Source organism: Candoia aspera, chromosome 2 (genome assembly GCF_035149785.1).
Source record: "Candoia aspera isolate rCanAsp1 chromosome 2, rCanAsp1.hap2, whole genome shotgun sequence".
NCBI classification, from domain to species: domain Eukaryota; kingdom Metazoa; phylum Chordata; class Lepidosauria; order Squamata; family Boidae; genus Candoia; species Candoia aspera.
The window spans coordinates 121297137-121324366 of NC_086154.1; the positions used below are offsets into that span (position 1 = coordinate 121297137).

The 27230-nt window shown below is 38.9% G+C and overlaps 1 protein-coding gene across 2 annotated transcripts in view; it reads left to right on the forward strand.

The window, feature by feature from the left end:
- LOC134490418 (cholesterol transporter ABCA5-like) overlaps positions 1-27230 on the forward strand; it is an 84181-nt gene that overhangs the window by 27310 nt on the left and 29641 nt on the right. For both annotated transcript variants that reach the window (XM_063293446.1, XM_063293445.1), the window contains exons 8-23: positions 4736-4924; positions 6515-6662; positions 8221-8389; positions 10196-10254; positions 10562-10672; positions 11964-12139; positions 12789-12908; positions 14633-14771; positions 14897-14987; positions 15876-16015; positions 16346-16465; positions 16840-17041; positions 18209-18378; positions 19008-19180; positions 21187-21324; positions 22032-22145. In XM_063293446.1, the coding sequence (XP_063149516.1) occupies positions 4736-4924; positions 6515-6662; positions 8221-8389; positions 10196-10254; positions 10562-10672; positions 11964-12139; positions 12789-12908; positions 14633-14771; positions 14897-14987; positions 15876-16015; positions 16346-16465; positions 16840-17041; positions 18209-18378; positions 19008-19180; positions 21187-21324; positions 22032-22145 (2259 nt within the window). The remainder of the gene's footprint in view (positions 1-4735; positions 4925-6514; positions 6663-8220; positions 8390-10195; positions 10255-10561; positions 10673-11963; positions 12140-12788; positions 12909-14632; positions 14772-14896; positions 14988-15875; positions 16016-16345; positions 16466-16839; positions 17042-18208; positions 18379-19007; positions 19181-21186; positions 21325-22031; positions 22146-27230) is intronic.

The window sequence follows — 27230 nt, forward strand, 5'->3', positions numbered from 1 at the left end:
CAGTGGCTCTAGATCTTTCCGCCTTGCTGAGTCATTCTCTGCTTCAGTGTTCCCGCTCTGGATATTCCCAATGGTCAACTCCCCCTCTTCCGCGTCGGAGTCAGACTGCATTCTGACATATAACCCCCAACTCCCTCTGAAACCCTCCTGGGTCCATCAGTCACACGGATGGGCCAATCAAATAGGTTCTGCCTCTCTCCAGAGGGGGTCAGCATAGGAAAATCTCGAGGTGAGCAGGACATGATCTGACCATGACAGAGGGGACAGCTGTAACTCTTCCTTCAGATCAGACTGCCAGTGCTCCGACAAGAAAACCAAGTCTGGTGTGCAGCCACTGTCTTAAGTTGGATCCCAAATCTAGGACAGGCCCATGGCCACCATGGTGGCTATGAACTCCCAAGCCACTTCCGAGGCATGCCCCAGGGACAGCAAGTTGGAAGTCCCAGAACCATAAGTCTGGGGAACTCTACTGTCAACCCTGAGAAGACATCCAGCAGCTCAGGCAGGGAGGTTGCTATGCAGCATGTAGCTGGAACAGTAGCAACACTCCCAACTGTTCTTGGGAACCCAGCTTGAAAAACAGGGTCTCACAACCGGCCACCTGCAGAGCAGTGCCCCTGGAGGCCACCAGAGACTCCCGGATGACAACAGCCTCCCCTCCTCCCCTGCCCTGGGGTCTCAGCTGGTGTCATATCATGAACCTGGCTGGACACATTTCCAAAAGGGGCACCCCCCCACTTCAGGGCCCAGCCAGGTCTCGGTAATACACGCCAGGTCTGCCCCCTCCTCGATGATCAAATCACTTTTGAGGGGGTCCTTGTTGACTGATCTGGTGTTAAGAAGCAGCAGCCGAAAGCCAGGGCCTTGGTGGGTCTGCTGTCCAGGGCCTGGGTCTGAGTGCAGAGGGCCAGAACATGCCCCCGGTACTAAACACCAGGGGCGTCTTCCCCGAAGATGGCCTGCCCTCTGACTCCTGCCATAGCCCCCCCGTCCTGTCACCACCTGAATGGAACGCCCCGCCCTAAATCCCCCAGAGCTCCTCTTCCTATTTCCCCCAGATCCCAGCCCTCCAGTTTCCCTAGTTAGGGGTCCCTCCATCCAACCATACAACAAACTCCCCAGTCACACGGTGGTGGCAAGCTCCCCTGAACTTCAGCTCGCACTCTTGATGCCAAAGACACCTGACTGCCATCCCCATATCCCCCCATCTAACACATCTGCTGTGCCCCCTTATTGGCCTCTCTCTCTAGCCAGCAGGGGTGCCTCACTCGCTCCTCCCCCTCCCTGACTCTCAAGAAGAGATGGTCCACATGCATACCTCAATCATTCCTGGGCTTCCTCCCCATCTCTCACTCTGGGAAGGGAGCACCCCATTTATCACACTGAAGGGACCCCAGCTCCATTCTTCGCTGCAGGTGGCTCACTTGCCTGCCTGGATCTTTCCTTTGGGGTCTCATCTGCCAAATGCTTAGTTCCCTGTTTCAATGGACTGGGGGCTTACACTGTGCCTTTGCTGTTCTGAGGAGCTCCAAATAGGGTCTGTCGGGTCACCCTAAGGGATTTCCACATCTGGCTGCTGTGCCACAGCTTCTAGCATTGTCACAGCAGCGTGCGCTGCCTGGCCACCACACCACACCTCCACAGCTCTGTTGCTCCCCCACTTTCAGGAGCAACATGGGGATCCATCAGGGCTGGCCAGGGAGATCTTCATGGCGCTTGGTCGCTGTGCACCTTCCGCCCTCACCACAGGCACCTGTACTGCTTGGCCACCATGTTGCACCTCCACCACTCTGTCACTCCACCACTGGGGCGTTCTGCGGGGCCCTGACTGAGCTCACTGGGCTGTCCACTGGTCTCCAAACTGGGTCCTCCAGGCCACTCCAGAGGATCTCCAGGGCACTCAGCCACTGCACACCTTCCAGCCTCAACACAGCCACCACTGCCGCTCAGCTGCTGCACTGCGCCTCTCCTACTCCACTGATCTGCCACTCTGGGGGGTCCCCATGGGGGGTCCAGTTGGACTCACTGGGCCTCCCTCCACTGTCCGAATCAAGTCCTCCAGGCCACCCCAGGGGGTGTCCTGTTTAAGTGACTGACACAGAATATAAATATAATAGTTCTTTGTTAAACAGAATTTACAATAACTGGAAGGTCTATAATGATTAATCTGAAAGTTATTATTTAATTTTAGTAAGCTGAAGATCGTTATGAATTAAGAATAGAACAAGAATGGATTAATACGAATCAGGTAATTCTGAGGTAAATTAATTTAAAATAATTAAATAAAAACATATTTGTAGGCAAACAGGTAAAATACAATTTAAGAAACAAATCAATTGGATTGTGCAATACTGAATTACCAATTAATTGCAGTTGGTAGAAGTCGTTAATTCTGAGGCAACCAGGCAGATCTGAATGAGTTGAAACACTGTACGAATCTGAGGTGGAGGAATCTGTTTAAACCATCAAGCAACGTTAGGGAGCGATGGTGACAGAAGAGTTGAGGCAGATAATTGAAAGACGGTAGCAATGGATATTCTGAGGAAACGAAATAAGGTATCAGAAACTGAGGTGAATGGATTGTTCTGATCGTAATGGTATAGGATTTCAGGTGTTGACAGTTGATCTGTTATGGCAGAGACTGACAGCACTGAAGTTCCACCTCAGATAAGGATTCTGAGGGTAGAGAAGTGGCAGTGAGACTGAGGGAGTTACTTTATGTAATTGTGGAGATTGTCATGAGTACTGATGGCGAGCAGGAGGGGGCCTCTGTCCAGGGGGGAAAACGCATGCGTAGTACTGAGGAGTTAAGCAGCCATTCAAAGAGATATAGACCCTCGGACCCGCCTTAACCTTTGGGGTTTATCTGTCTGGTTTTTCCCACGCTTCTTCAGTTTGTTAGGATTTTCTGTCTAATGTAGCAGTAATAAAACACTAGAGACCTATTCCTTGTCTCAGCATGGTTCCTGGCTGTTAGGACAGAGATAGTAGTCGATTTGCTGTAAGAAGCGGGCATGAGAGTGATTGTTGTTGCAGGAAGATCAGGCCTGTCAATATTAAGGGCTTTATCCGAATCCAACGACAGCTCAGGAAGTGCTGAGGTGAATTCTTGAAACTGAAAATAGGAGCGGTTGTCTCCGGTGCCCTTCAGTCTCTCCCTGCGCCTTTTATAGGCTGCAAGATCGCTCTGTTGCCGATTGGGAACCAGTCAGGCTTCACGTTGCTCGGCCCTCCTTGCTGCGTGTCTCTCTCGTGCTGATTGGTGGTGGTGAACCCGGTTCACTGTCTGGCCTCATCAGCTGTTCAGCTTCTTCCCACTCAAGGCTTTTCTTCTCTTGTAAGTCTGCCTCTGTTTTTTCTTTGGCTTGGCTTAGCGGTTTTTCCAGGGCTTTGCTTAACTGTTTTTCTAGGATGTCCTCTTCATTCTCCGACTCAGTCTCCACCCTAACAGAGGATCTCCACAGCGCTTGGGCTCTGTGCACTTCTTGCCATAGCTGTCTACCCCGTTCAGCTGTCACGTCACTCTGGGGTCCTGCGCCGTTCCGGGGGGCCCATGGGGGTTCAGTCAGACTCAGCGTGGGTCGCCCTCCGTTCTCTGGACTGGGTCCTCCAAATCCTCCGGGTCCACTGGGCCACCCCAGGGGGTCTCCATGGTGCCTGGCTGCCGAGCACCTCTTGCCAAGGCTGCAGCCGCCTGCACCGTTTGGCCATCTCGCCACTCCAGGGTGCTTCGCTGCTCCACCGTTCCAGGAGGTTCGACTGGACTCCCCAGGCCACCACAGACTGGGTCTTCCGGGGCCCCCAGGGAGTCTCCACACTTCTTACTGTAGCCGTAGCCGCCCACGCCATTTGGGCATTGTACGGCTCCTGGGTGCTCCGCGGGGCTCCATTTGCCTCTCCCAGCCCTCAATTTGTCTGCTGTTGGGGTCGGGGAAGCCCCAGACATCCACCCCAGGACTACCATCCAGAAAAGTAAGCAAGGCGGGCAAGGAGGAGGCTTCCAGGCAACCAAAACCTGGTACAGAACTGATCTGGTTCTGTATGTTGAATTTGTTGCCCCTTCTTGTAATGGAACACTTTGCAAATTACACAATCAGCACCTGCTAGCCTTATTTTTTATTATTTACACATCAATTAACAAAACTAAAAAATGATATTGGATATCATGACTTCAGTTGTATTATTTCAGTCACTGACATTTCTGAATTTAGAAGTATAGTTGGGGTTCTATTTCAAAAGGCAATTAGTTTTTGGATATTATTTTTTCATCTCTTAATGAATGCCTTTAGAGTACTTTTATTTATTACATGTTATATTCATACTTATGATCAAAGTAAAATTGATCATAAAACATTCTATGAAAGCCAGGTTATTCTAGAGATTTAGAAATGCTTTGGTCATCTCTGACTTTTAAATCCACTAGCCAATGTAGCAATTAAAAAAAGACAACACATGAAAAAAAGACCCCAAAAACATAATTCGAACATTAAAAAAAATAAAATCAATCCTCTGATTGGCCCCAATGAAAGCATTTTTAGTAATAGCCCTTAGTGTGTTAAAGTCAGATGGTTCTAATTGTTGCAAAATAAAAAACAATCAATATAGAGACCATCATTTCAGCATTTAACTGCCCAGAATCTCTTCATGCAAGATTGGCAGTGAGGAAATTTGAAATATAAATAAATAAATTTTACTGCAAAGTTTGCATTGAAATAATTGTTTTATTTCTGTTTAGGTTTTCTTTGCGTTCATGTTGACTCCTCTTTTCAAAAAATCGAAACATGTTGGTACAGTTGAATTTTTGGCAACTCTGGCTTTTGGTTTTGCTGGTCTGACGATTGTCATGTTAGAGGATTTTACAAAATCTTTTGCGTGGCTGCTAAGCCCTCTGTGTCAGTGCACATTTTTAATTGGTGTTGCACAGGTTAGTAAAATATCTTATTTGCATATTGTTACGTGATAATACAAATTTGTATAAAGAGCTGTGCTTCTATGGTTCAAATCCCAGCTATAGACACTAGTGAGAGAAAGTCAGACATAGAGGCAGAATTTGCTTTATTCTAAACTTGCAGTGAACATATTACTTGTTTATTGCTGTTTCTTTAATCAGTTAATTTTTTTTTCTTTAAAGACTGATTTCTGTAACAAACTAATAATCTTAGAATAGGAACTGATGGACAGCAGATTCCTTAGTTAGCACTGTACAGTATGTAGGAAATGATTATTAGTTGCCATCTTGTTTAAGAGCTTTATCAACAACATCTTTGTGAAAGAGTTTATTTTTGAGATAAGTTGTTACAGCAACAACAACAAATACTGTTCTTCTCTGGAAGATGTTTCTACAGTAAATATTTGCATGCTATATTCTGATCAATAATATATAGCATACAAATTATATCTCTTAATATTTTTTCATGACAGTCACTAGTTTATATGAAGACATTTCAGATCAACAAGTAAGGTTGCAACATAGTCACGTTTTGAAATTTTGCAGTCAATGTGGATCAGCAGCACAAAAGGCTATGACCATTTGAAACTTGCTCATGCTTACATGTCCTGTAAAATGTGTGCTTATTTCTAATATAAGTATTAATTGCTGAATTTGAAGATAAAAATTTACTTCAGAAATACAAAACGTAATATGAGTAAAGATAATTTTTCAGATTTCCAGAGATTTTCACACACACAAGTATTGTAATAACTTTGGTTATTTTAATTAATTTTCTACTGATTAGCACCCAGTATATTTCACAAGATACTTTATGTATACTTTTTTGTTTTGCTGTTGCTTACTATGAGTTTCAGAATCCTTTATTTCGGTCTCCTAATCAGCAAGGTATTTTAATGTTCACAACATTTTTCTTTTACTGTTTGGGATCTCTTTAGCAGCCCTAAGAAAAATTAAGGGTTGGGATATCTGTCAAAAATTAACCATCTGGCCACCTGGCACGTTAATGTAGAAGAATTAAGAATAGAATACATTGTTGTATTGCAAGTTGCACTCACTATACAATGGAAAGAAGTCTGGATTGTAATAAAATAATTTAGATTCCATAAATCATGTAAATCATAAACTTTCAAATCTGTGACAACGATAAGAGTACATTTCAGAACATCACATACAATATTTGTATTTATTTTTAAATATTTTAGTTCGTCTCAAATTCTAACTGATATTGCCTTTATAAATAGTAGACATCCAGAATCTTGATATTTCTCAAAAAGGAATGAAATACCCTGAAATCCTATGGTTATAAGATTGGTGTTAAACTCACTTCTTATCATAGCTGTCATTATTAATAAACGATAGCTTTATCCAAAGTATCCAAGCCAAACCAGATCAATGATGAATCCTCAAGAATAAAGAGGTTTAAAATTCATTGCTAAGATAAAAGAATTCTTCTGTGCCAAATTTTGTTCATTTGCATTGGAATGCCATAAGTGTTAATGATGCTTCCCTAACATTTGTAATACTATGTTCCATATAATATTCAAATTCCATATTTGCTTACAGGTTATGCACTTAGAAGATTACGAACAAGGAACTGCTTTTTCAAATTTAACTTCTGGTCCGTATCCACTAATTATTGCTCTACTGCTCCTAGCTCTTGATAGTATGCTTTATCTACTACTAGCAGTTTATCTGGATCAAGTTATTCCAGGTATGATTGAATTTCTGACCAAGAAGAATGCTTTGAACTAAGTAATTATTTAATCAATCTGCACTGAATTCCAAATTCAAAATATATTTAGTAGCAATGTGTATTTTATATATATTTAGTAGCGGTACCTATATTCGGAAGGACCAGTGCTTTTCTGTGTAGGAATTCTGCAGTCTGATTAATTGATACAAAACCATAGTATGATTGCTTCATAGCGCTAGTATATTTGTTGAAAACTAAATTTATGTCTATTTGCATAAATTACAATTCATCATTCTTTAAAAAAATTAACAAGTAGTAAGCCTGATCTAGGATAATTGCTTTAGCCACTATAATTTACATAACCTTGTCACTTAGAGAAACACAGCAATGAATGGATGAAGTACTCCAAGGAACAACAATATATTTGTACATTATCAGACATACAATTGATTAAATATTTGAAATCATGACTGTTTGTTCTTTTCAGACTTTTTTCTCTTGAGTTGGAAGCTCTTGATTTCATCAGTGAATAACAATTTACATTCAGTTGTCTCTTTTTAGTTTTAGATTGTCAGCAAATCAGAATTTGCCATTCTTTTTAAACTGGGCTGGTGTGCATGTAATTATATTCCAGTCCAAAAAAACTCCTGATAGTATATTAAAAACTCCTCTCTATATGTTGGAGTAGTACTTAGTCATAAGTTAAAATAATGTAAGTGGAACTTTTACTTGGCAATTGCATTAGCATCAGTCCAATTTATCACAAGTGTCGGAAAGAACAAATAGTTGGAATGCATGAGAATATATTGTGCCAGTTGTTGAATATTATTGTGCATAGTTTCTTTCATGTATACTCTTGTTAGAGTCAGAAAAAATAGTTCACCACAGATGAGTTCAATAAGTGTATTAAGCCATTTTTAAATATTTTGTTGAATGCCTCATAAGGAAAACTCAAATAATCTGCATATTGGCATAGTGAGATACAGGTAGTCCTCAACTTACAACCACAGTTGGGACTGGAACTTTGTCACTAAGCGATGCAGTTGTTAAGTGAGGCATCACGTGACTGTGCCTGGTTTTACAACCTTTTTCACCATGGTTGTTAAGCAAATCCGGCTTCCATTGATTTTGCTTGTCAGAAGCTGTGTGGGAAGGTTGCAAATGATAGTCATGTGACCCTGGGACGCTGCAACCGTTGTAAATACATGTCAGTTGCTAAGGGCCCAAATTTTGATCATGTGGGCATGAGGACGCTGAGATGGTTGCAAGTGCAAGGATTGATTGGGAGTCACTTTTCCAGCACTGTCATAACTTCAAATGGTTGCTAAACGAATGGTCATAAGTTGAGACCTACCTGTATGTGAACACAGAGATATATTTCCTGGTCTATTTGAGCAATACAGTTTTGATTTAGTTTATACTGAAAATTTAAGACCATATTCTTTTCTCTGGAATCTGATAATTAGTGAAAATAAATCATAGACCAACATAAGTAAAAGTATATCTTCAAAAGGTTTATATACTATTACCAGCAGCATTTAATATTTGTAGACCTTATTTTTCTTTTATTGCTCAGGAGAATATGGATTGCGTAGACACTTTTTTTTCTTCCTTAAGCCCTCATTTTGGTTAAAGAGAACAAAAAATTATAAAGAATTGTATGAAAGCAATTTTAATGGGAGCTTAGATTTCAACGAGGTCATTGAACCCATATCTTCTGAATTTCAAGGAAAAGAAGCTATCAGGTATGATTGGCTATGCCGTGGTTTCATTTCAACTGCTAAAGCCAGCTGCTAATATTTTTTTACCTAAGTTTGGTAACTTAGAAGCTTACATATTCAACAACCATGAACTAAAGTTGAAAAGTTCAAGTGCATGCAATGTAAATATTATGTAATGAGTTTTATATGTGAATTCTGTGAAGCCATGAATTTTCTTAAGGCTGTGCAAGAATTCAGAGGAGCACTTGCAAAACAAGATAAGCCACCTCCCAACCATTCGCTTGAAGCACTTAAGCACCATATCTTGTCAAATATTTGGCTCAACTGTTTTGAGGGCCTGTTTATGTTGTGTGAGCCATTTCACTTTGGCAACAATCACAAAGGAGGTGTTTTCTGTGTACAGGTAATACTCACTTAACAACAGTAATTGGGATTGGCATTTCCATCGCTAAGCTATGCAGTCATAAAGTGCAATGTCACATGACCACACCACTTAGCAACAGCAGTTCTAGTACTTCCTATTGCCCTCATTAAGTGAATCCTGCACTGTTAAACACTTCATGTGGTCACCATTTGTGACCTGCTGGCTTCCCCACTGACTTTCCTTGTTGGTAGCTGGCAATGAAGGTAGCAAATGGCGATCACGTGACTGGGACGCTGCAAATGTAATTGTGAGCAGGTTGATGAGCACCCTGATTGCGATCATGTGACTACGAGGATGCTGTGACCATCATAAGTATGACAACCAATCATGAGTATTACTTGTTCAGCATCATCGTAAATTTGAACAGTCACTGAACGAGTGGTCATTAAGTGAGAAACACCTGTATATTCATATGCATAGAAGACCCTTGCATTGGCCACACTGAGCCTTCAAAGAAATTTGGTTCCTCAAAGTTAGGAGCAGTGGGTTTAGAGTACCCAACCAGATATTTTTTATTGTTGGCAAAGAAAAAGTTCACTTTAGAAAAAACTTAATTAACTAATCATTTATCTGCTAAATCACAGAATTGGATTTGATAGGATAATGGATTATAGCAAGGAAACACTGAAATAAACAGTATTTATAAAACAGGATTTGTCAGTGGTCATTAAGCATTGAAAAATCTGTTTAGTCCATTATATGTAAAAATCAACCAATGCAGTCTACATGTAGGAATCACATTGGATATGTTAGCTGTATATAATAAGCATCTAATTGATCATAAAAGCAAAATTGCTTGCATCAAACAGTTAGATGGTAACTTTTACCTAGAGGTTGAAGAAAATAAAATAGCTACATCAATTTGAATGTTCAACATGTAGAAACTTTTCAAAGGAAATTATTGTGGCTTGAATTCAATAAAATAAAAGTTGTTTTGCTAGGTGGTTATGAAATCTTTGAACATGGATTAGCTTAGTGCTAACACACTAAGCGTTAGCACACAGATTGATCCCTATCATTTCAAATGCATATATAGTGCTATTCTGTCAGCTTTTTTTTATTTTAGAATTTCAAACATGAAATAATGATACTGTCTCTTTAAAATTAAGAAATGTACCATTTAACCTTTTATTGTACTGAATTCAGCACCTCTTTCTTAAGTTGGCAAGAAGGTTAAAAATCCAAGAGAAAAATAGGAAATTGAGACATGTTCCCTACTTAAATGCTCTCAGAAACAGAGAAATTTGTAACTATACTTTGTGAATCATCAGTTAGCATCAGTTTGGATTTTGAGTATTACTCATGCTAATATAAATGATTCTTTCATGTTACTTGCTTTTATCTTCCTAAAATATGATCAGAGTTTAGTTTTCCTTTAAAAATAAAATTAACATGCTTTCTTTCAGAATCAGCTCTGTCCAGAAATCTTTTCTTAAAAAGGGTGAAACTGTGGAGGCTTTGAAAAGTAAGCATTCTTAGGTTTTCAACTATCTATTGTAAGTAAGAATTCTTGCAGTTTAAGTCTTCTTCTTGTTTCCTGATAACCAGAAACTCGCATGTGGGCAAGTTTCTGTTAATGCTCAACGATGTATTAACTAATCTGCGAGTTCATTATGTTAAATTATGTTAAACAGAAATAGTTTTTCAAAAGTGAATGCACTTTTATTTTATATATAGCATCTGAATGTTTTATAGTGATGTAGTGACTATCAGTGTGTTATTACATCATTGATTTCTCCCCAGTTCCAAAACTCACTTCATTCTTTTGTTAGATTTATCCTTTGACATATATGAGGGTCAGATCACCGCATTACTTGGACACAGTGGAACAGGCAAAACAACATTAATGAACATTCTTTGTGGATTGTGCCCACCTTCTGATGGTAAGTATGATTAAAATAATTCTGATTTGTCATATTTGAGGGCTGGTAAAGAGAAAAGAAAAAAAAACTGCACTATTTTAGGTTTTTTATTATGTTACTTTATTTTGATCTGTTCAGTTTTCCTTGGTCCTTCCAATGATTAATGCATTGAACTTCTTGCTGTACTTTCCAATTGATTGAGCCTTCAACCTCAGACTCTGGAAGTAAGGGATTGCCAAATTTTTCCATAGCAACATCCTACCCATGCAGTAGAGAATATTTGTACATAGCTTGACATTTCTACTATGAATAAGTTACTTCTGTTCCCTTTTAATTATGCACTGAGTTCCATTTCATCTAACTGGAATTTATAATTGCAGGATTTTGATATCAGATCTTGATAGTATAATGTTGCTGTTCACTTGCTTGCTTCTTTGTTCTGTTTGATTTCTTAAATATATATTCCTTTTTGTACTCATGCACCAATGACAAACAAAAACATTGAAGTATAACTAAATCTCAATTTGTAGAGAAAGGAAAAAAAGAAAAAGCAATTTGATTTTATTGCTGTGTGCATGATGCCAAGACCTAGCATAACAAGAACAAGAACAACAACAATTTATTAAGCTTGTATGCTACCTTATTCTCAACAACTCTGGGTGGCTCACAACAACCAAACAAATTACAATAAAATCAATAAAGCATAAAAGATAAAAGATGTCAAGCATGACAGATCAAATGGAATAAAGCAAAGGGTCTCACTCTCCCTCACCAACAGTCTGGGTGAAGAACCAGGTCTTCACGGCTCTTCTAAACAGCAGAGTGGGGACCATTTGGATCTCAGGAGGAACTTCATTGCAGAGTGCTTCTACAGTGAAGGTACACTTCTGGGGTCCTGATAGATGACACTGTTTATTCGAAGGAACCCAGAGCGCGCACCAACCCTGCAGGATCAAATCTGCCAGGCAGATGCTATGGGAGACAGACACTTCCTCAAGTAACCAGACCCTATGGGCTTAATATTTTGACTTGCTTCCTTTTTACAAACTATGGGAATACAAATACAGAAGACACTACATCTTTTTTGTTTTTGTTTTTCCAGTTTTAAGCCCCCAAAACTCAGGAATAATTCAGGAAGGGAGAATTTTCATGATGATTTCCTGTTGAAGATGTTGTCTCTAATTTTAATGACCATTTTACAATCACAGCCCTATAAAAGTCCATCATTATTTTGTGATGTGTACATGAATGCATATATATAATCATAATTATCTTAGTGGTAATCTTTTTTTCCCTTGTTTATTTTCATCAGGATTTGCATCGATCTATGGATACAGAGTTTCTGAAATAGATGAAATGCTAGATGCAAGAAAGATAACTGGAGTATGTCAACAAATAGATATATATTTTGATGTATTAACAGTGCAAGAAAATTTATCAATAGTTGCTTCAATTAAGGGAATACCTCCCAATTATGTGATACAAGAGGTGAGTAGAATACCATCAATATAGTGCATGTAATTATTTTTAAGTTTCAAAATAGTGTCATATACTGTATGTTCTTTAATAAAGCAAAGGTACGTCATTTTACATGAATGAATTGTAATGTACTGATTGTCTACATCTTTCACATTCTGGTTCCAGAGTATGCTACTTTATTCTGAGACCTGTTCTAAAACAGAGAAGCCTACAGAGTTTAAGATAAAAAATATTAGAAATAAAGGAATGATATGAGATAGGCACAGGCATCAGTAATTATGACTGATTTTCCTGCTACTAGTACCTCTGCTCTTTCAAATACCAGTTTAACATATTTTAAAAGAGAAATGATTAGCTGAAGCAAATTAAAAAAAACCCACCACAAATATATCTATATATCTATACTGCTACCATATTGTTTTTAGAAGCCTCTCACCTTAAATCTTCAGGGTTTTTTTCTTTTTTTGTTTTTGAAATTGCAGGGAATAAACAACATGGGGTTTGGGTTACATTTATAACCTATGCTATTATGATAAGTTACAGAACTTTAGTTAGATTCTTTCAGCTTTAGGGATATTAGCATGGTAAATATCCTGATAAATTATGGAATTCCTTGCTTTAATTACCTCTAAATATTTTTCATGCTTGATTTTGTAAGGTCCAAAAGGTTTTATTGGATTTGGATATGCAGCCCATTAAAGATAACCAAGCAAAAAAACTAAGTGGCGGACAGAAAAGAAAGCTGTCAATTGGAATTGCAATTCTTGGTGATCCAAAGGTAAGTAGCAAAATAACTGAGATGATTATGGGTACTGTAATACTCTGTCAGTTACAAACCACATATAAATTGAAGTATAACTCTGTTGTCCAAATAAGAGAGTCAGGATAAAAGAAATACGATTTGTCCAAGCAAGTCCTCAACAGCAGCAGTCCCACTCAACAAAGGCTTAAGTAATCAATCCCAGAACTGTTCTCACACATGAATAGGCTGCCTCCTTTCAACTGGCACTGCTTAGTTCAGTGTTACTCCTGTAGTCTTAAAGAGTATTTTAAGAGCATTTAAATTGCACAGCTTTACAAGAATTTGGTCAGATTTCACATAGTCTTATAGTTGCCTAAACAATTGGCTTTCACTGAAGAATACCAGAAGGAATTACAGAACATGATAAGATCAAGTCCATCTCTTTGTGCTGTATTATCAGGCTTAATCTTCAGTGCTTTTAAAGTATAGGAGGACAATGGGATTTTGGAACTGGCTGGCTATAATATATTGCTATATTGAATTAGTCACCAATGCTGCAGAGAGAAGAGCCTATCCTGGTAAAATACAGAATCACCACCAAACTGAGCAGTACAGCTCAGTTTAGGGTTAGAGTTGCAGCTCAGTTTATGACAGGGGTTCCCAACCTTTTTGGCACCAGGGACCGGTTTTGTGGGAGACAATTTTTCCACAGACTGGGGAGGGGGGATGGTTTCGGGATGATTCAGGTGCTTCCTCTTTTTCCCGACCTTTTATTCTTTTTTCTTCGCGCCGTTTGGAGATAGCAGCCAATGGGCTTGCTTTCTTTGACAGGAGGTGGAGCTCAGGCGGTAATATTAGCGAGCAATGGGGAGCAGCTGTAAATACTCAGGCGGTAAATTTGCTTGCTTGCCCACCACGCACAGCAGGCCCGGTTCCTAACAGGCCATGGACTGGTACTGGTCCGCAGCCTGAGGATTGGGGATCCTTGGTTTAGGAGATTTCTCTTCTTCCTTCATTACCTTTGCTGAACAAGAAAAAAATTGTGACAATGGCTTTTTTAGGACTTTAGATTATTTCTTTGGGCCTTCAAACAATTTCAGTTTTCATGAAAAGAGTTCGTTCTTTTAAAAAGCTAAGTTTACAAGGTAATGTTATTTACAGCATGACATTAGAATCTCCCAGGTATGCAGAAAGCCTTCTTCCCATGTGAGGCTGGCCTCTTTTTGTAGGCGTTTCTCAGGGATTGGTACAAAATCACCAAGCTGAGCATTACAGGACACACTCAATGAATTGCAGGATGCTGGAGAATAAACAGTTAGGAATTTTTCTTCCTATTGCTGCCCTTTTGGATTAGAAGAGTAACTTCCTTTGAAGTAACTTTCCTGAAACCTCACAGTCTAGTTCTGTGTTTCATTATATCTTATTGACTTAACTACATGCTGAAGTATGTAGTGAGTTTTTATCTGGTTCCAATTGCCCTAATTAAGCAAGGACTAACTGTAATTCGGCCTCCTTCCCTTTTCCCTTCAGTACACAACAAACAATATCCATCCATCATGATGCTTTATGAGAGTTTCCTTCACCTTCCCTTACCATTTTAGAGGAGGGGATCCTATAGTGATTGTTGTGTTGCAAATGTGCATTTCTTTCCGATAAATAATAAAAGCATTTAACTTAATACAGACTTGTTACCAACCAGCATTTGTATTTGTAAAATGAATACTTAGTTTTATCTATTGTTTTCCCTGACTGTTGTTTAGGTATTACTCTTGGATGAGCCAACTGCTGGTATGGATCCATGCTCACGACATACAGTCTGGAACCTTTTGAGAAACAGAAAAGCCAACTGCGTGACAGTGTTCAGTACCCATTTCATGGATGAAGCAGACATTCTTGCAGGCATGTTCAATTAGGTGCCTGCATGTTCGATAAATATTATGCATAACATAAATAAGATACTTTTGGTTGCTATGATACAAACTTTTATCCATTTATGATAAAAATCCCTCTGATCTTACTTCTAGATCGGAAAGCTGTAATTTCTCAAGGAATGCTGAAATGTCTTGGATCTTCCCTCTTTCTTAAGACAAAATGGGGAATTGGCTATCGTTTGAGGTACAACTTTCTGCTCCGTTCTAATGTCTGCTTTAATTATCACAATCCTACTTCAACATTTGCGCTTTTAAACTTATTGAAATAACTTTAAAATTACTCTTAAATTGTTAGGTGATTGTAACATGAATTGGATTGTATGATTAACGTTGTTACCATGCTTTGCTTGAAGCTATCATTGAAATTTACTTGAAAACTTCAGCTAGTATGGAATATAGCTGTTCAAGTTCTTGTTAGGCTAGACAGCTCATCTATAATATCTATTCTGCTGTCAGTTGCTAGTTCATTTTTTAAACTCAGTTTAGAGTGCTTGCATTGATCTTTAAACAACTGGAGTCCAGGTTGTTTGAAGGACTGCTTATGCTTGCATTAATGTCCCAGGGAAGCAGCAAGTAAGCCCTATTTACTTGCTCCTCCGTTATTGCTTAAACTTCTTAGTGAAGGACCCTTTAAACAGCTGACTTTGTCTCTGGTTTCTTTTAAAGGGATTTTAAACTATACTTGTCCTGGGTTCTGGTTTAAAATTGTTGAATTGTTTGCCACTGTTTGATATTCAGTTTTTTAAATTGTTCAGATTTTGCTGAAATTTATTAAATGTTACTACTTTATACTGTAAGTCCCCTTAGGAGGATCTGAATGATAACTAATAAATAACTAATAATTTATTTATTTTATTTTTTAATTTATTAAATTTATACACTGCACATCTCACTACAAAAGTGACTCTGGTTGGCTTACAAATAAAAATTAATACCCTTCATGAGCAATAAAGGGTACAATAATTCAACTTCATTTTTAATTAGAATACAGTATATAAATAATTCTTCTTATTCCTATAATGAATATTGTGTGTCACTTTGCAAAACAATCATGTATGTATGTGTTTCTTAGTATGCATATAGATAGGTATTGTAATACAGAAGCTACAGCATCTGTGATCAGACAGCACATCCCCGAATCAAGTTTGCTACAACAGAATGAAGAACAACTGGTATATGCATTACCTTTTAAAGATATGGACAAATTTTCAGGTATAACTTATTCTTCTATTGAATTCCTGGCAAAAGTGGAAGATTATATTGAAAAGTACTTTAAATTGCTAATTATACTAGACTTGAGCTCAAAGACTATAAAGTTAATATGCAGAAAGTTGGTGGTTACTTTGTAAGAGAACAGCTGACCGCAGATACACTTATTACCTAAGTATTATTATTTTCCTGCTTTGGAATAAAGTTTTGGAAAATTAGAAGAACCTTCTGCTCTTCTGTTGCATTGAGCAACTGTAAAAAGGGCATTGCAGAGAAATATAATTGCGTTTACAAATTTATTACTAAAATTTCCACCACTACTTTTTCTTCTAGCACTGTTTGCTGATCTAGATACTCATGTTCATTTGGGTGTTATTTCTTATGGTGTTTCCATGACAACGTTGGAGGATGTTTTCCTCAAGCTGGAAGCTGAAGCAGAAATTGACCAAGCAGGTATGAAAAAAAGCTGCCCAACTTCCTGTACTGTTTTAAATATAATATCACAAATGCTATCTCATTGGTAATAATTGTCTCGTTACCCAATTATATTTCAGCTTATAGAATAGTAGAATTTTCCATTTTTAAATTGGATTGGACAAAAACATTTTTGGGATGGAAGCTTCATTGGTTCTTTCGGAACACTTTGGAGGCCACACAGATAAAACTGGCACAGAGTACAGTCAGGACACAGACATTGATTCTCTCTCTCTCTCTCTCTCTCTCTCTCTCACACACACACACACACACACAGGCGAACATTCATATAACTGATCTAATTAGAAGAAGTAAATTTTAAGCCGCCCAAGCTATTCTCTTCTCTTTCTTAGATTTTAGTGTATTCAATTCAGAAAAAGTAGAAGAAGAAATGGATACAAAATCTACTGATGAATTAGAGCAAAGCCTACTAATGCTCTCTGAAGTAAAATCTTGCATGGTGAGCAGGAAGTCCCTCTGGAAAAAACAAGTCACTACTATGGCAAAGGTTCATTTCCTTAACTTAAAACGTGAAATTAAGTCAGTGGCAGTGGTGTAAGTATCTCAGCCTTGAATTAATCTGATTAAAAAGCAGAATACTGGTGTTAGAACAGAAGCAATCAAAAGCATTAATTGTATAGTTACTTTCCAAGCCTGGGCTGGCTTGCAAATGGGTGGGCTGATGGGTGGGCCCTTTTAGAAGCGCAGCAGCATCATTCCAAAGACAGGGAAAGTGTGACAGCACTTCAAGGCCTGTGATGGCAGGAGGTGGCTGAGCAGGCAACAACAGTTGTTCCAAATGCCCTGCTGGCAGCTATTTTGGCTTCCTGTGGAGTCTCAGAGGAAGTTATTCCTGTAGCGAAGGTATATCTGGAACGGTTGGAAATTAAAATAGCTTTTGAAAGATTGTCTAGAACTTCTTTCTGGAGAAAAGCCAAGGGAAAGCTAATGGTCAGCAGGATATATAATGATGGCTACTGCCCTGGCAGCTGCACGCAAATGAACTATGGGTTAGTGATGGATCTGGTACATTTTTCATTCACTTAATATCTCCCATGATGAAATTGCTGTAGAATATTCCTCTGTGTTCATTTAATGCAGAATTTCTGGGCAAATTTGCAAGACATAGGACCATTCCATAGAATGGGGAAATAAATGTGCCATTGCACCAACAGAAGTCTGTTCACACACTGTTAAACTGACACAGTGTGAGTTTTTGCATTTTACTGCCAGCACTCTTTTTTCAGCTAAGAATGATGATTCCAAAAATTGACAACTTGAGGCAATAGCTGACTGATAACACTGGATGCAACACCTTACATGCTAGTCCTACAGTCTTATTCCCCTTCTCTCTCTGAGGGGAGGGCGGAGATGCTGGCATAGCTCAGTCTGGTTAATTGATGTCTCACTCCAGCAATAGTTATTAAAAAAAAAATTGTATACTTGCAGAATTTAATTGTACGCTGAGGGTTTTAAAGCATTTATAAGCAAATTGGTGTGCATTGCTGTATAGGGAAGTTCATGTTCCAAACCATTTAATTACAACTCTCAGTATCTTAAGAGATCCTGAGTTTGTACTTTTAGTCACAGACTGATAGACTGTAATGATTTCACAAATTCCTCAAGAAAGCCTGCCTAGCTCTGATCTAGAGAATTGCTGTTCTTAAATGGACTTGTATGAAAGCAGGATTGGTATTACTTCCGCTTTTTCTTTTCTTTCAGATTTTTGTTATTTACAGTGTTTCTTGTTATTCAAATTTTTATGTTTGTTATACATCACTACTTCAAAAATGCTGTAGTTCCTATACAACTATCTCCAGATTTATATTTTCTTAAGACCAATGAAACATATCACAAGTACAAAACTAGTCTCCTCATTCAAAACTCCACTGGTAAGAAATTCAAGAACTACATTTTAAATGCAATGTACTGATAGGTTTTATGTCAATTTCTGGCATTTTCAGTTCTTTATATGTATAAAGGAAGTAAACTGGAAATACACTATAAATGGACCTTATTATTCACAAGGATTACATTCTAGCAGATTAAAAAAAAACATAGATACAGATAGTCCTCATTTACCAACTGTAATTGGGACCGGCAACTCTGTCTCTGAGCGGTGCAGTCGTTAAGTGAAACTTCACATGACCATGCCAGACTTGCAGTGTCAGTTCTGCTGCTGTTGCTAAGTGAATCGCCATGGGTCATTAAGTGCAACATCATGTGACTGCGACTTGCGACTTCCTGCTACCTTCCTCACTTACTTTGCTTGTTGGAAGCCTGCTGTGAAGGTCGTAAGTGGTGATCACATGACTGTGGGAGACTGTGACTGTCATAAATGAGCGCTAGATCACTTTTTTTCATGAAAATGTCATCTTCCCTCTCTCCCAGATTATTCATAAATTGAACCTGAAAACATATTTTTGAGAGTTAACTGTGATTAAACTTTATACACTTACATTGCTCTGAGTGTATGAATTATTTGTGATATTTATGTGTCATTCTTTTTTTTTTAATCTAGGGTCAAACATAGATGACTTAATTAGTGCTCTTAGAAACCAGAATATACTGACAGAGATATGCAATGGCAGTGATTATGAATTAGCAGATTTCCACAGTACATCGTTAAATAACAGTGGATATGTGTCATTTGCCCCGCATAGTGCAGCATTAAATGTATTTAAGGGAGACAAGGTAAGAAGAGATCATAACTCTCTTAGAATATAGAAGAGTTTAGTAAAATATGTGTGCGATTATATGTGGTTGTACAGCATGATCTGAAAACAAATGGAGCAAATTTGCTGGTAACAAAACTATTTCAGTTTAGTAAATACGTAGATGGCAAATTGCATAAGACACTATGGACACTTCAGTTCTGCGAGGGAATAAAATGTATACATATGCATAAAATGAATATTATTAATACTTGTTTTAAATAATACTTGGTGCTCACTTGGGACAACCAGGACCCAGTATGACTGCAACTGCCCAAATCAGTCCCAAAAGGTGTGGGGAGCAGGTCATAAAATTCTAGCCCTGTGCACATGAATGGTGTGCCTCTGCCAATTTTGCCTCTCCCATTCTTATTGGTCCTCTGCCTCTCCCCAAAACATGAAATGCAACTTCCCAGCCATTAAAATGTTGCTTGTCTCTCTTAAATGCTAAGCATTTGTTCAAGTGATATAAACAGGAAAGAGTAAGAATAACAAAAATATTTATTTATTTATACATACATGCAAACAATTTACATAGCTGCCCATCTCAGGACAGAGACTCTGGGTGGGGCACAGACGTTTAGTACCAACAAAACCAATACAGCAATAAGAACAACAGCAATAACACACAGCATACACCCAGGCCTAAACATCCGATCTTAATCCATACAGATCAGACAAAAAATCCACCAACAGGGTTTCTTAAATAAGAAACATGAAAACAGTGCAGACGTGAATCATGAAAACAGTTGGCACAAACAGAATCCATTTGGGGGTGGGGGGAGCCCAAAAATCACCAGTCTAAAATAAATATTTGTTCATCTGGAGATCTTAAGGATCAAGAAAACTTGTCAAAATATGCATCAAAGAAATCTATTTTAAAGGACGTTCATTCCACAGCATAGTAGCCCCTACCAAATACAAGAAAAATGCTGCTATTTTATGTCTAACACTAGACATAAAAACATAGGAGCGCCACTGGATCAAACTAAAGGCCTATCCAGTACAGCATTCTGTTCTGACAATGGCTAATTATTTCCCTCTGTCAAACCTTCAAATAGGGGCTGGTACTGAGAAATGATAATTTCAGGAGGGAGGGAGGGAGGGAGGGAGGGAGAAAGCAAGCAAGCAAGCAAGCAAGCAAGCAAGCAAGCCAGTCTGGTGTAGTGGTTAAGGCATGAGGCTAGAAACCAGGAGACCAGAAGTTCTAGTCCCACCTGAGGCACAAAGCCAGCTGGGTGACCTTGGGCCAGTCGCTCTCTCTCAGCCCTAGGAAGGAGGCAGTGGCAAACCACTTCTGAAAAACCTTGCCAAGAAAACTGCAGGGACTTGTCCAGGCAGTCTCCAAGAATCGGACATGACTGAACAGATTAAAACAAAAACAAAACTGAGAAATGTGCTGCCTCTGTTTCTGGAGGTAATATATAACCACTGCAGCCCTATTGAGATAGCAAAGGCTGCCCCATGAGCTGCAACAGAAAAAGAAACTTCCTTCCCTCCATTTCATTCTTAGCAAATTAAGGTTTATTCATGAATGTTCTATTCTGTTCTGAAAAATTGGTAAGGAGGCTCATGGAAGCGTATTAAGTCGTCTGTAAAATAATGTGTACCAGGAAATAACTTCTCCATCTAAATGCACATGGGCTATTGTAAACAGATTTCAGTGATTAGATCAGAGGGTAATAGGAAGGATTTCAGGATAACCACCCGAACGTAGTAAAACATTTGATGACACCCCCTAGGATTAAGGGCAGACGCAGAAATACCTTGTGATCAAATCATAAAGCACTTTATCCATCTTAATATTATTGATTTATATTTTAAATAGTCTGAATAATACCATATTGCATCATTTTATGCTTACAAAGGTCCATTTTAGCTCCTTTTTTGTAATGAGATATTTATTGCTTGTTGTTGCATTATACTCAGATTTATCTTATATTCTCATAAATTTAACAAGTTTAATTATTATCTCTGTTGTTGCAGAGTTATATCTTTACAGCTGCTTTTAATCGTACCATGGTACATTCTTTACCTGTTATGATGAATATTATTAGTAACCTCAATCTGTACAACTCAAATGTAACTGAAAAGATCCATGTTTGGAGTAACCCTTTCTTTCAAGTAAGTCCAAATGCTGATATTGTAAATTCTATTTATAATGATGTAGATTACTTATATTAGGGATGAAAGGATTTCTGCCATTCTTTCCAGTTTTCTACTATAGCTCCAGTCTGCTTCAGTTGATAGTTGTCAACCATTAAGCATTTTTTCTACATTAATTTTGGCATTTGTACATGTATTTTCAAGCTTTGTTTGTTCTAGTTTCACCATCTACATAGTAAAATCTTTCAGAATAATGTCCCAGTATGTACACTGTAGACAAATTCTAAGCTGAGAACTGCCATTTGGGGCCAGAGATTCCCTGGAAAATGAAAATGGGAAAGTCTCAGCAGGTGTTTTCAAGGAAGTATACTTTGCTGCTTGCTCACAACAGGTTATGGTGACTGACATCTGGCTTAGAATGCTCATGACATAAAATTGTATCCATAAGTTTGGTGCTTAAGTATGTTATTTAAAATTCTGGAAAACCACCTGTTTTTTTTTATGTACAAATACAAATTCAGAACAAATTGGAATTAATTGGTATTGCAGGATTATGTAATATGAGACATGAAACCAAATGCAGTTAATGAGACATGATCTATAGCATACCAAAATAAGTGGGATATATGTTTAGCCTTTGATGGATTTCTATTCATACAAATACTAGGAATTTTCAAGGTGTTATCTTATAATAATTTTTTAATATAAAAATCTCTTATTTGTAGGAAATTACTGACACAGTTTTCACAATTGTGCTGTATTTTGAAGCTGTCTTACTAGGAGTTATTGTCACTGGAATGCCATCATATTTTGCCATGGAGAATGCCGAAAACCATAAGGTAACAATTTATTTATTTATCTATCAAATTTATAGACCATCCATAATGACTCCGGATGATATACAAGTTAAAACATACTCAGTAAAATAAAAATAAAAAGAAGGTAATAACCTGGGAACTAATATGCCCAATTTTGTGTGTGTGTGTGGGTGAGTGTACACCTTTGAGTTAGTTTTGACTCCTAGTGACTGCCTGGACAAGTTCCTGCAGTTTTCTTGGCAAGATTTCAGAAGTGGTTTGCCATTGCCTGCTTCCTTGGGCTGAGAGAGAGGGACTAGCTCAAGGTCACTCAGCTGGCTTTGTGCCTAAAGTGGCATTAAAACTCATGGTCTCCCCATTTCTAGCTTGGTGCTTTAATAAAATTCCCACCAAGGTACGTACTTCCTAACCCAGCTTCTGGGAACAGGGGCAGGTCCTCAGAGTTCATTTGAAGGACAGCGGGGTTGGGCAACTAGAACTTCTAGGGGTATGCTAATTCCAGTGGGCAGGGGCCATACCAGAGAAGGGACGTCACATGGGTCCCATCAGATGACACTGTTTGTATGTTTAAAAATAACAAAACTGTAAAGTTTAGTTGTATGAATAGATAGAAAACTCCTATTTTTATTTATGATTAAAATTAGATAAACTCATGAAGTAACCTTCACACCCCCAGCACTAGCCAGTGTTTGGCCACAGAGTTTTTCTTGTTTTTATTTTTTGTTTTAATTCAGAATTAGGAATGGGAGAGGGAGGACTCTGGATGGCACTTATTATCTCTATTAGAACTCTCCCCCAGATCTAGTTTGTGGCTTTATTTTGGCCTATTTTTAGTCTTTTTCTGAAGTTTTAACAGTGTGAGGTGCCTTTAAAAGTCATTTTTTCAGGAAAATTTCAGACTTTGAGGAGAGTTTTAGAAAGGTTCTGTCATGAGTAAGGATGGCGAGCAGGGGGCTCTCACCCAGACTGTCAAGCGCATGCGTAGCACTGAGGAACTGTTCAGCCATTCAAAGAGACACAGATCGGGACCGCCTTAACCTTTGGGGTTTATATGGCTGGGTTTTTCCACGCTTTCTCAGTTTGTTAGGATTCTTGTTAAGTACTACTAATAAATATTAGAGACCAAGTCCTCGCCTCAGTGTGTTTCCTGGTAATCAGGACAGGTTCTTTCCTATGGTATACTGACTGTTACAATGACTGTATTTATACAGATTAATACCAAAGAAAGGAGACTTAAAAGAGTGTATGAACTATTGTATGGTATCCTTAATTTCATACATTAGAATCATCCAGTGCTGTAGTGAATATAGGGGATGGCCTTTAAGGGGAGGTGGGTCTGTTGCCAAGGCAATGATCAGATAAACAGGGCTTGGGCACAGGCCAAGAAAATGGTTTATAAAAACACCTCAGGCAGCCCCCCCCCTTCACATGACAATAAAAGAGGGAGGAAGGAAAGCACATTCAGACATGCAATATTCTGTTAGTATAGCTGTTCCAATAAAATTAATCGTAGTTCTATATGGTGTCTGTTTCTTAGTCTGGTCTACCTTATAGGGCTGATAAATGCAGATTAGAGCCTTACATGGAAAGGAGATGCTAGATGTTCAAGCTGGCTTTAGAAAAGGCTGAGGAACATGAAACATTATTGCTGATGTATGCTGATGAAAGCCAAAGAATACCAAAAAGAAGTCAGCATATGCTTCATTGATTATAGAAAGGCTTTTGAATGTGTCCATCATGGTACAATGTGGAATGTGCTTAGAAAAATAGAAATCCCAGAATTAATTGTCCTTATGCAAAACCTAGCACCTGGTAGATTAGTCATTAAGGTTTTGGAAAAGGTATTCAGATGCCAGGATGTGTCTATACCTACAAAGATCAGAATAGTGCAGGCAATATTGTTTTCCATGACACTCTATGGAAGTGAAAGTTGGACTTTGAAGAAGCAGCATAGAGTATTGATGCTTTTGGATTTTCCTGTTGGAGAAGACTGAGAATACTGTGGACAGTCAAGAAAACAAATGGATCATCAAACAAATCAATCCAGAGTTCTCACTTGAGGCACAAATTATCAGGCTTAGATTATCATACTTCAGACACATGTTTATTGTGTATGCCGCCCAGAGTCACTACGTGAGATGGGGAGCTATATAAATGCAATAAATAAATAAAATTATGTGAAGAGCTAACTCTCTTGAGAAGTCTATAATGCCAGGAAATATGGAAGGAAAGAGAAAGGACAGCAGCAAGGTGGATGGATCTATTACAGTAGCAGTTGGATGCACCATTGGAAGACCAGAAGGACCAGACTGGGGAGAGATCCTTCTGAAGAAAATCTGTATAGTTGCTGAGAGTCAACACAGACTTGATGACACATAATCAAGTCAATCATTTTTTAATAAATATACAGCATTTATTACTATGGTCCTACTACTATTTCAGATGTAACACAGATGTTTTGAATGTTTGTTTCTTTACTCTGTGGATCAGATAATTATGGCCAGGAATTTTTAATAAAGGGTTAGAATATTACTCTACCTAAATCTAATCTCGTGCATCAGAAGTATTGCAAGCTTATCTGTTGGAATTTAATTTGTTGGATATAGGTGTTACATCCTTTGCAACTAGAATATGCCATTTTCTCAGTTCCACGTCAGAGTTGTCCTCAGTTAGATTATTTTTGGTATCTCAATCCTTTAGCTGAATGTTTTGATAAATCAAATATTAGCATTATAGCTATAGCAGATCATGCCCCAGCAGGATGATAAATTACTAGAAGAGTCGTCTAATTTTTTTCTAGGTGCTGTTTTAATATATCTTCGTTAAAGGATCCAATTTTTATAAAAAAGATGCATCAGAAGTTTTTTTTTCCCTTATAAATAGACACTGTACAAACCTGTTGGTAGCTTGAGATGTCTTTAAGGCATATACACTTGTTGAATTATTGTGTAAGCTTTATGGTAAAAAGATTAAACAAGAAATGCAGAGAGGGAAAGCAAACAAAATACATATAACAGAATTTAAGCAAAAATTGGTCCTGCATCTGTAAAAGATGTCAGCTTCACTATATGAGTGCTACTTGCTGCAAGCAACTTTTTTTGTCCTCATGGCCTTGGGTTAGGTCGGTTTTTTCAGACTGGGTTTCATGGAACTTGAGGGTTCTGCAAGGACTTGAATGGGTTACACGGGTCTAAGGAAAAATAACTTGTAAGAGAAACTAAGGGGGGGGGGGGGAAGAAGAGCACCAGTTTGGTGTCATGGTGAAGGTCCTGGCCTAGAAACCAGGAGACTCTGAGTTCCAGTCCTCTCTTAGGCATGAAAGCCAGCTGGGTGACTTTGGGCCAGTCACTCTCAGCCCAACCCACCTCACAGGGTTGTTGTGGGGAAAATAGGAGACAGGAGCGTTAGGTGTGGACGCCACCTTGATTTGACCAAATGTAAAAAAAGGTGGGATAAAAATCTGGTAACAACAACTCTACAGGAGATGAAGTGGGGATTTCCCCCCCCCCCTAGTCCTTAAGGAAAACCTCTCTGCAACAGATTAAGGGAACAAAACTCTCCTCAAAGGACAGGGTTTTTTCCCCCCTTTACTCTTCATGCCAACAGGGAAAATATCTCTCTGTGCGTTGTGGAGAGATTTTTTCTTTTCGTCCGTTTCATTCAGTGAAAAAGGCTCTTTCCGCAAGGGACTAAGTGAAAAAAAGCCTCCATCCCTTGTGGTGAGTTTTTTCCCTTAGTCACTAAGCGAGGGGGGAGGACAAAGTGGGGGGGAAACTTTGAATGCAGGCAGCCATCCACTCCCACCTAGATGCTGCTCTTCCTCCTCCCTTGCTAAATCTCCAGCATTTGAAGGGCTCCACACAGGAGGCGACTGCCTCCCTTTTCCTTGCTGCCTTCAAGCCTGACTCCATAAGGGTGGGATCAGGAAGGCTAAGGCTCAGAATGAGCTGAGGCTCGGGATGAATGCCAAAAATAACTTTAAAAAAGGAGTTCTTTTGGCATGTGCAGAACAAGAGGAATATCAAGGAAATGGTCACCCCACTTGCTGGAGAAGATGGCAAGATAGCGGTGGAGAACAGGAAAAAAGCTGAACTGCTTTATCGCTATTTTAAGTCTGTCTTTTCACAAAAGGAAAAAGTGTCTGGCCTGTCAGGAGCTGCATCATGGGGGACAGAAGAGATGTGCAGATCAAAATAGATAAGGAAGTGGTGAGAGAACACCTACCTGCTTCCAATGCATTCAGGTTGCTGGGGCCAGATGGATTACATCCCAGGGTACTAAAGGAACTGGCAGATGTGATCTCAGAAACACGATAATCTTTAAGAACTCCTGGAATACAGGGGAAGTGCCAGACATTTGGAGAATCCAGTTTTTAAAACGGGGGAAAAAGTGGACCCAGGAAACCAGAGATCAGTCAGCTTGACATCAATACCTGAGAAAATCCTAGAAAATATAATTAAGTAGTGAGTTTGTAAGGAACAAGGTGATTAATAGAAGCCAGCATGGCTTTGTTAAAAATAGGTTTTATGTTGATAAAATAGAACAGTGTGGGATAGATGGTCTGACTACCAGGTGAATTTGCAGTTTGTTGACAACCATAGCCACTGTGTGGTCCTTACTGGATGTATGTTCCCATGGAAAGGAATATGGATCAGGGTACCTCAGGGTTCCATCCTGGCCCAGCACTCATCAACATTTTTATAAAAGATTTAGACCAGAGGATAGAAGGCATGCTCAGCAATTTTGCAAATGACATGAAGCTTGTGGGGTGTGGGGGATTGCTAACACCTCAGAAAATAGGCTCAAGTTTAGAAGGATCTTGATAGACTTGAACATGGGGCTTTTTCCAACAAAATGCAGGTCAACTGCAAGAAATACGGAGTTCTTCGTTGAGGTAGGAAAAATCAGATGGTGCCTGCATCAGCAGTAGTACTCGTGAGAAGGATCTGGGTGTCCTGGTAGACCATAGAGTAAACATGAGCCAACAGCATGTTGCTGCGGCTGCCAAAAGAGCCAGTGTAATCTTGGTCTGCATCAATAGAAATATAATGTCAAGATCATGGGAAGTGAAGTTCTGCTTCTCTGCTCCACTGGACGGACCTCATT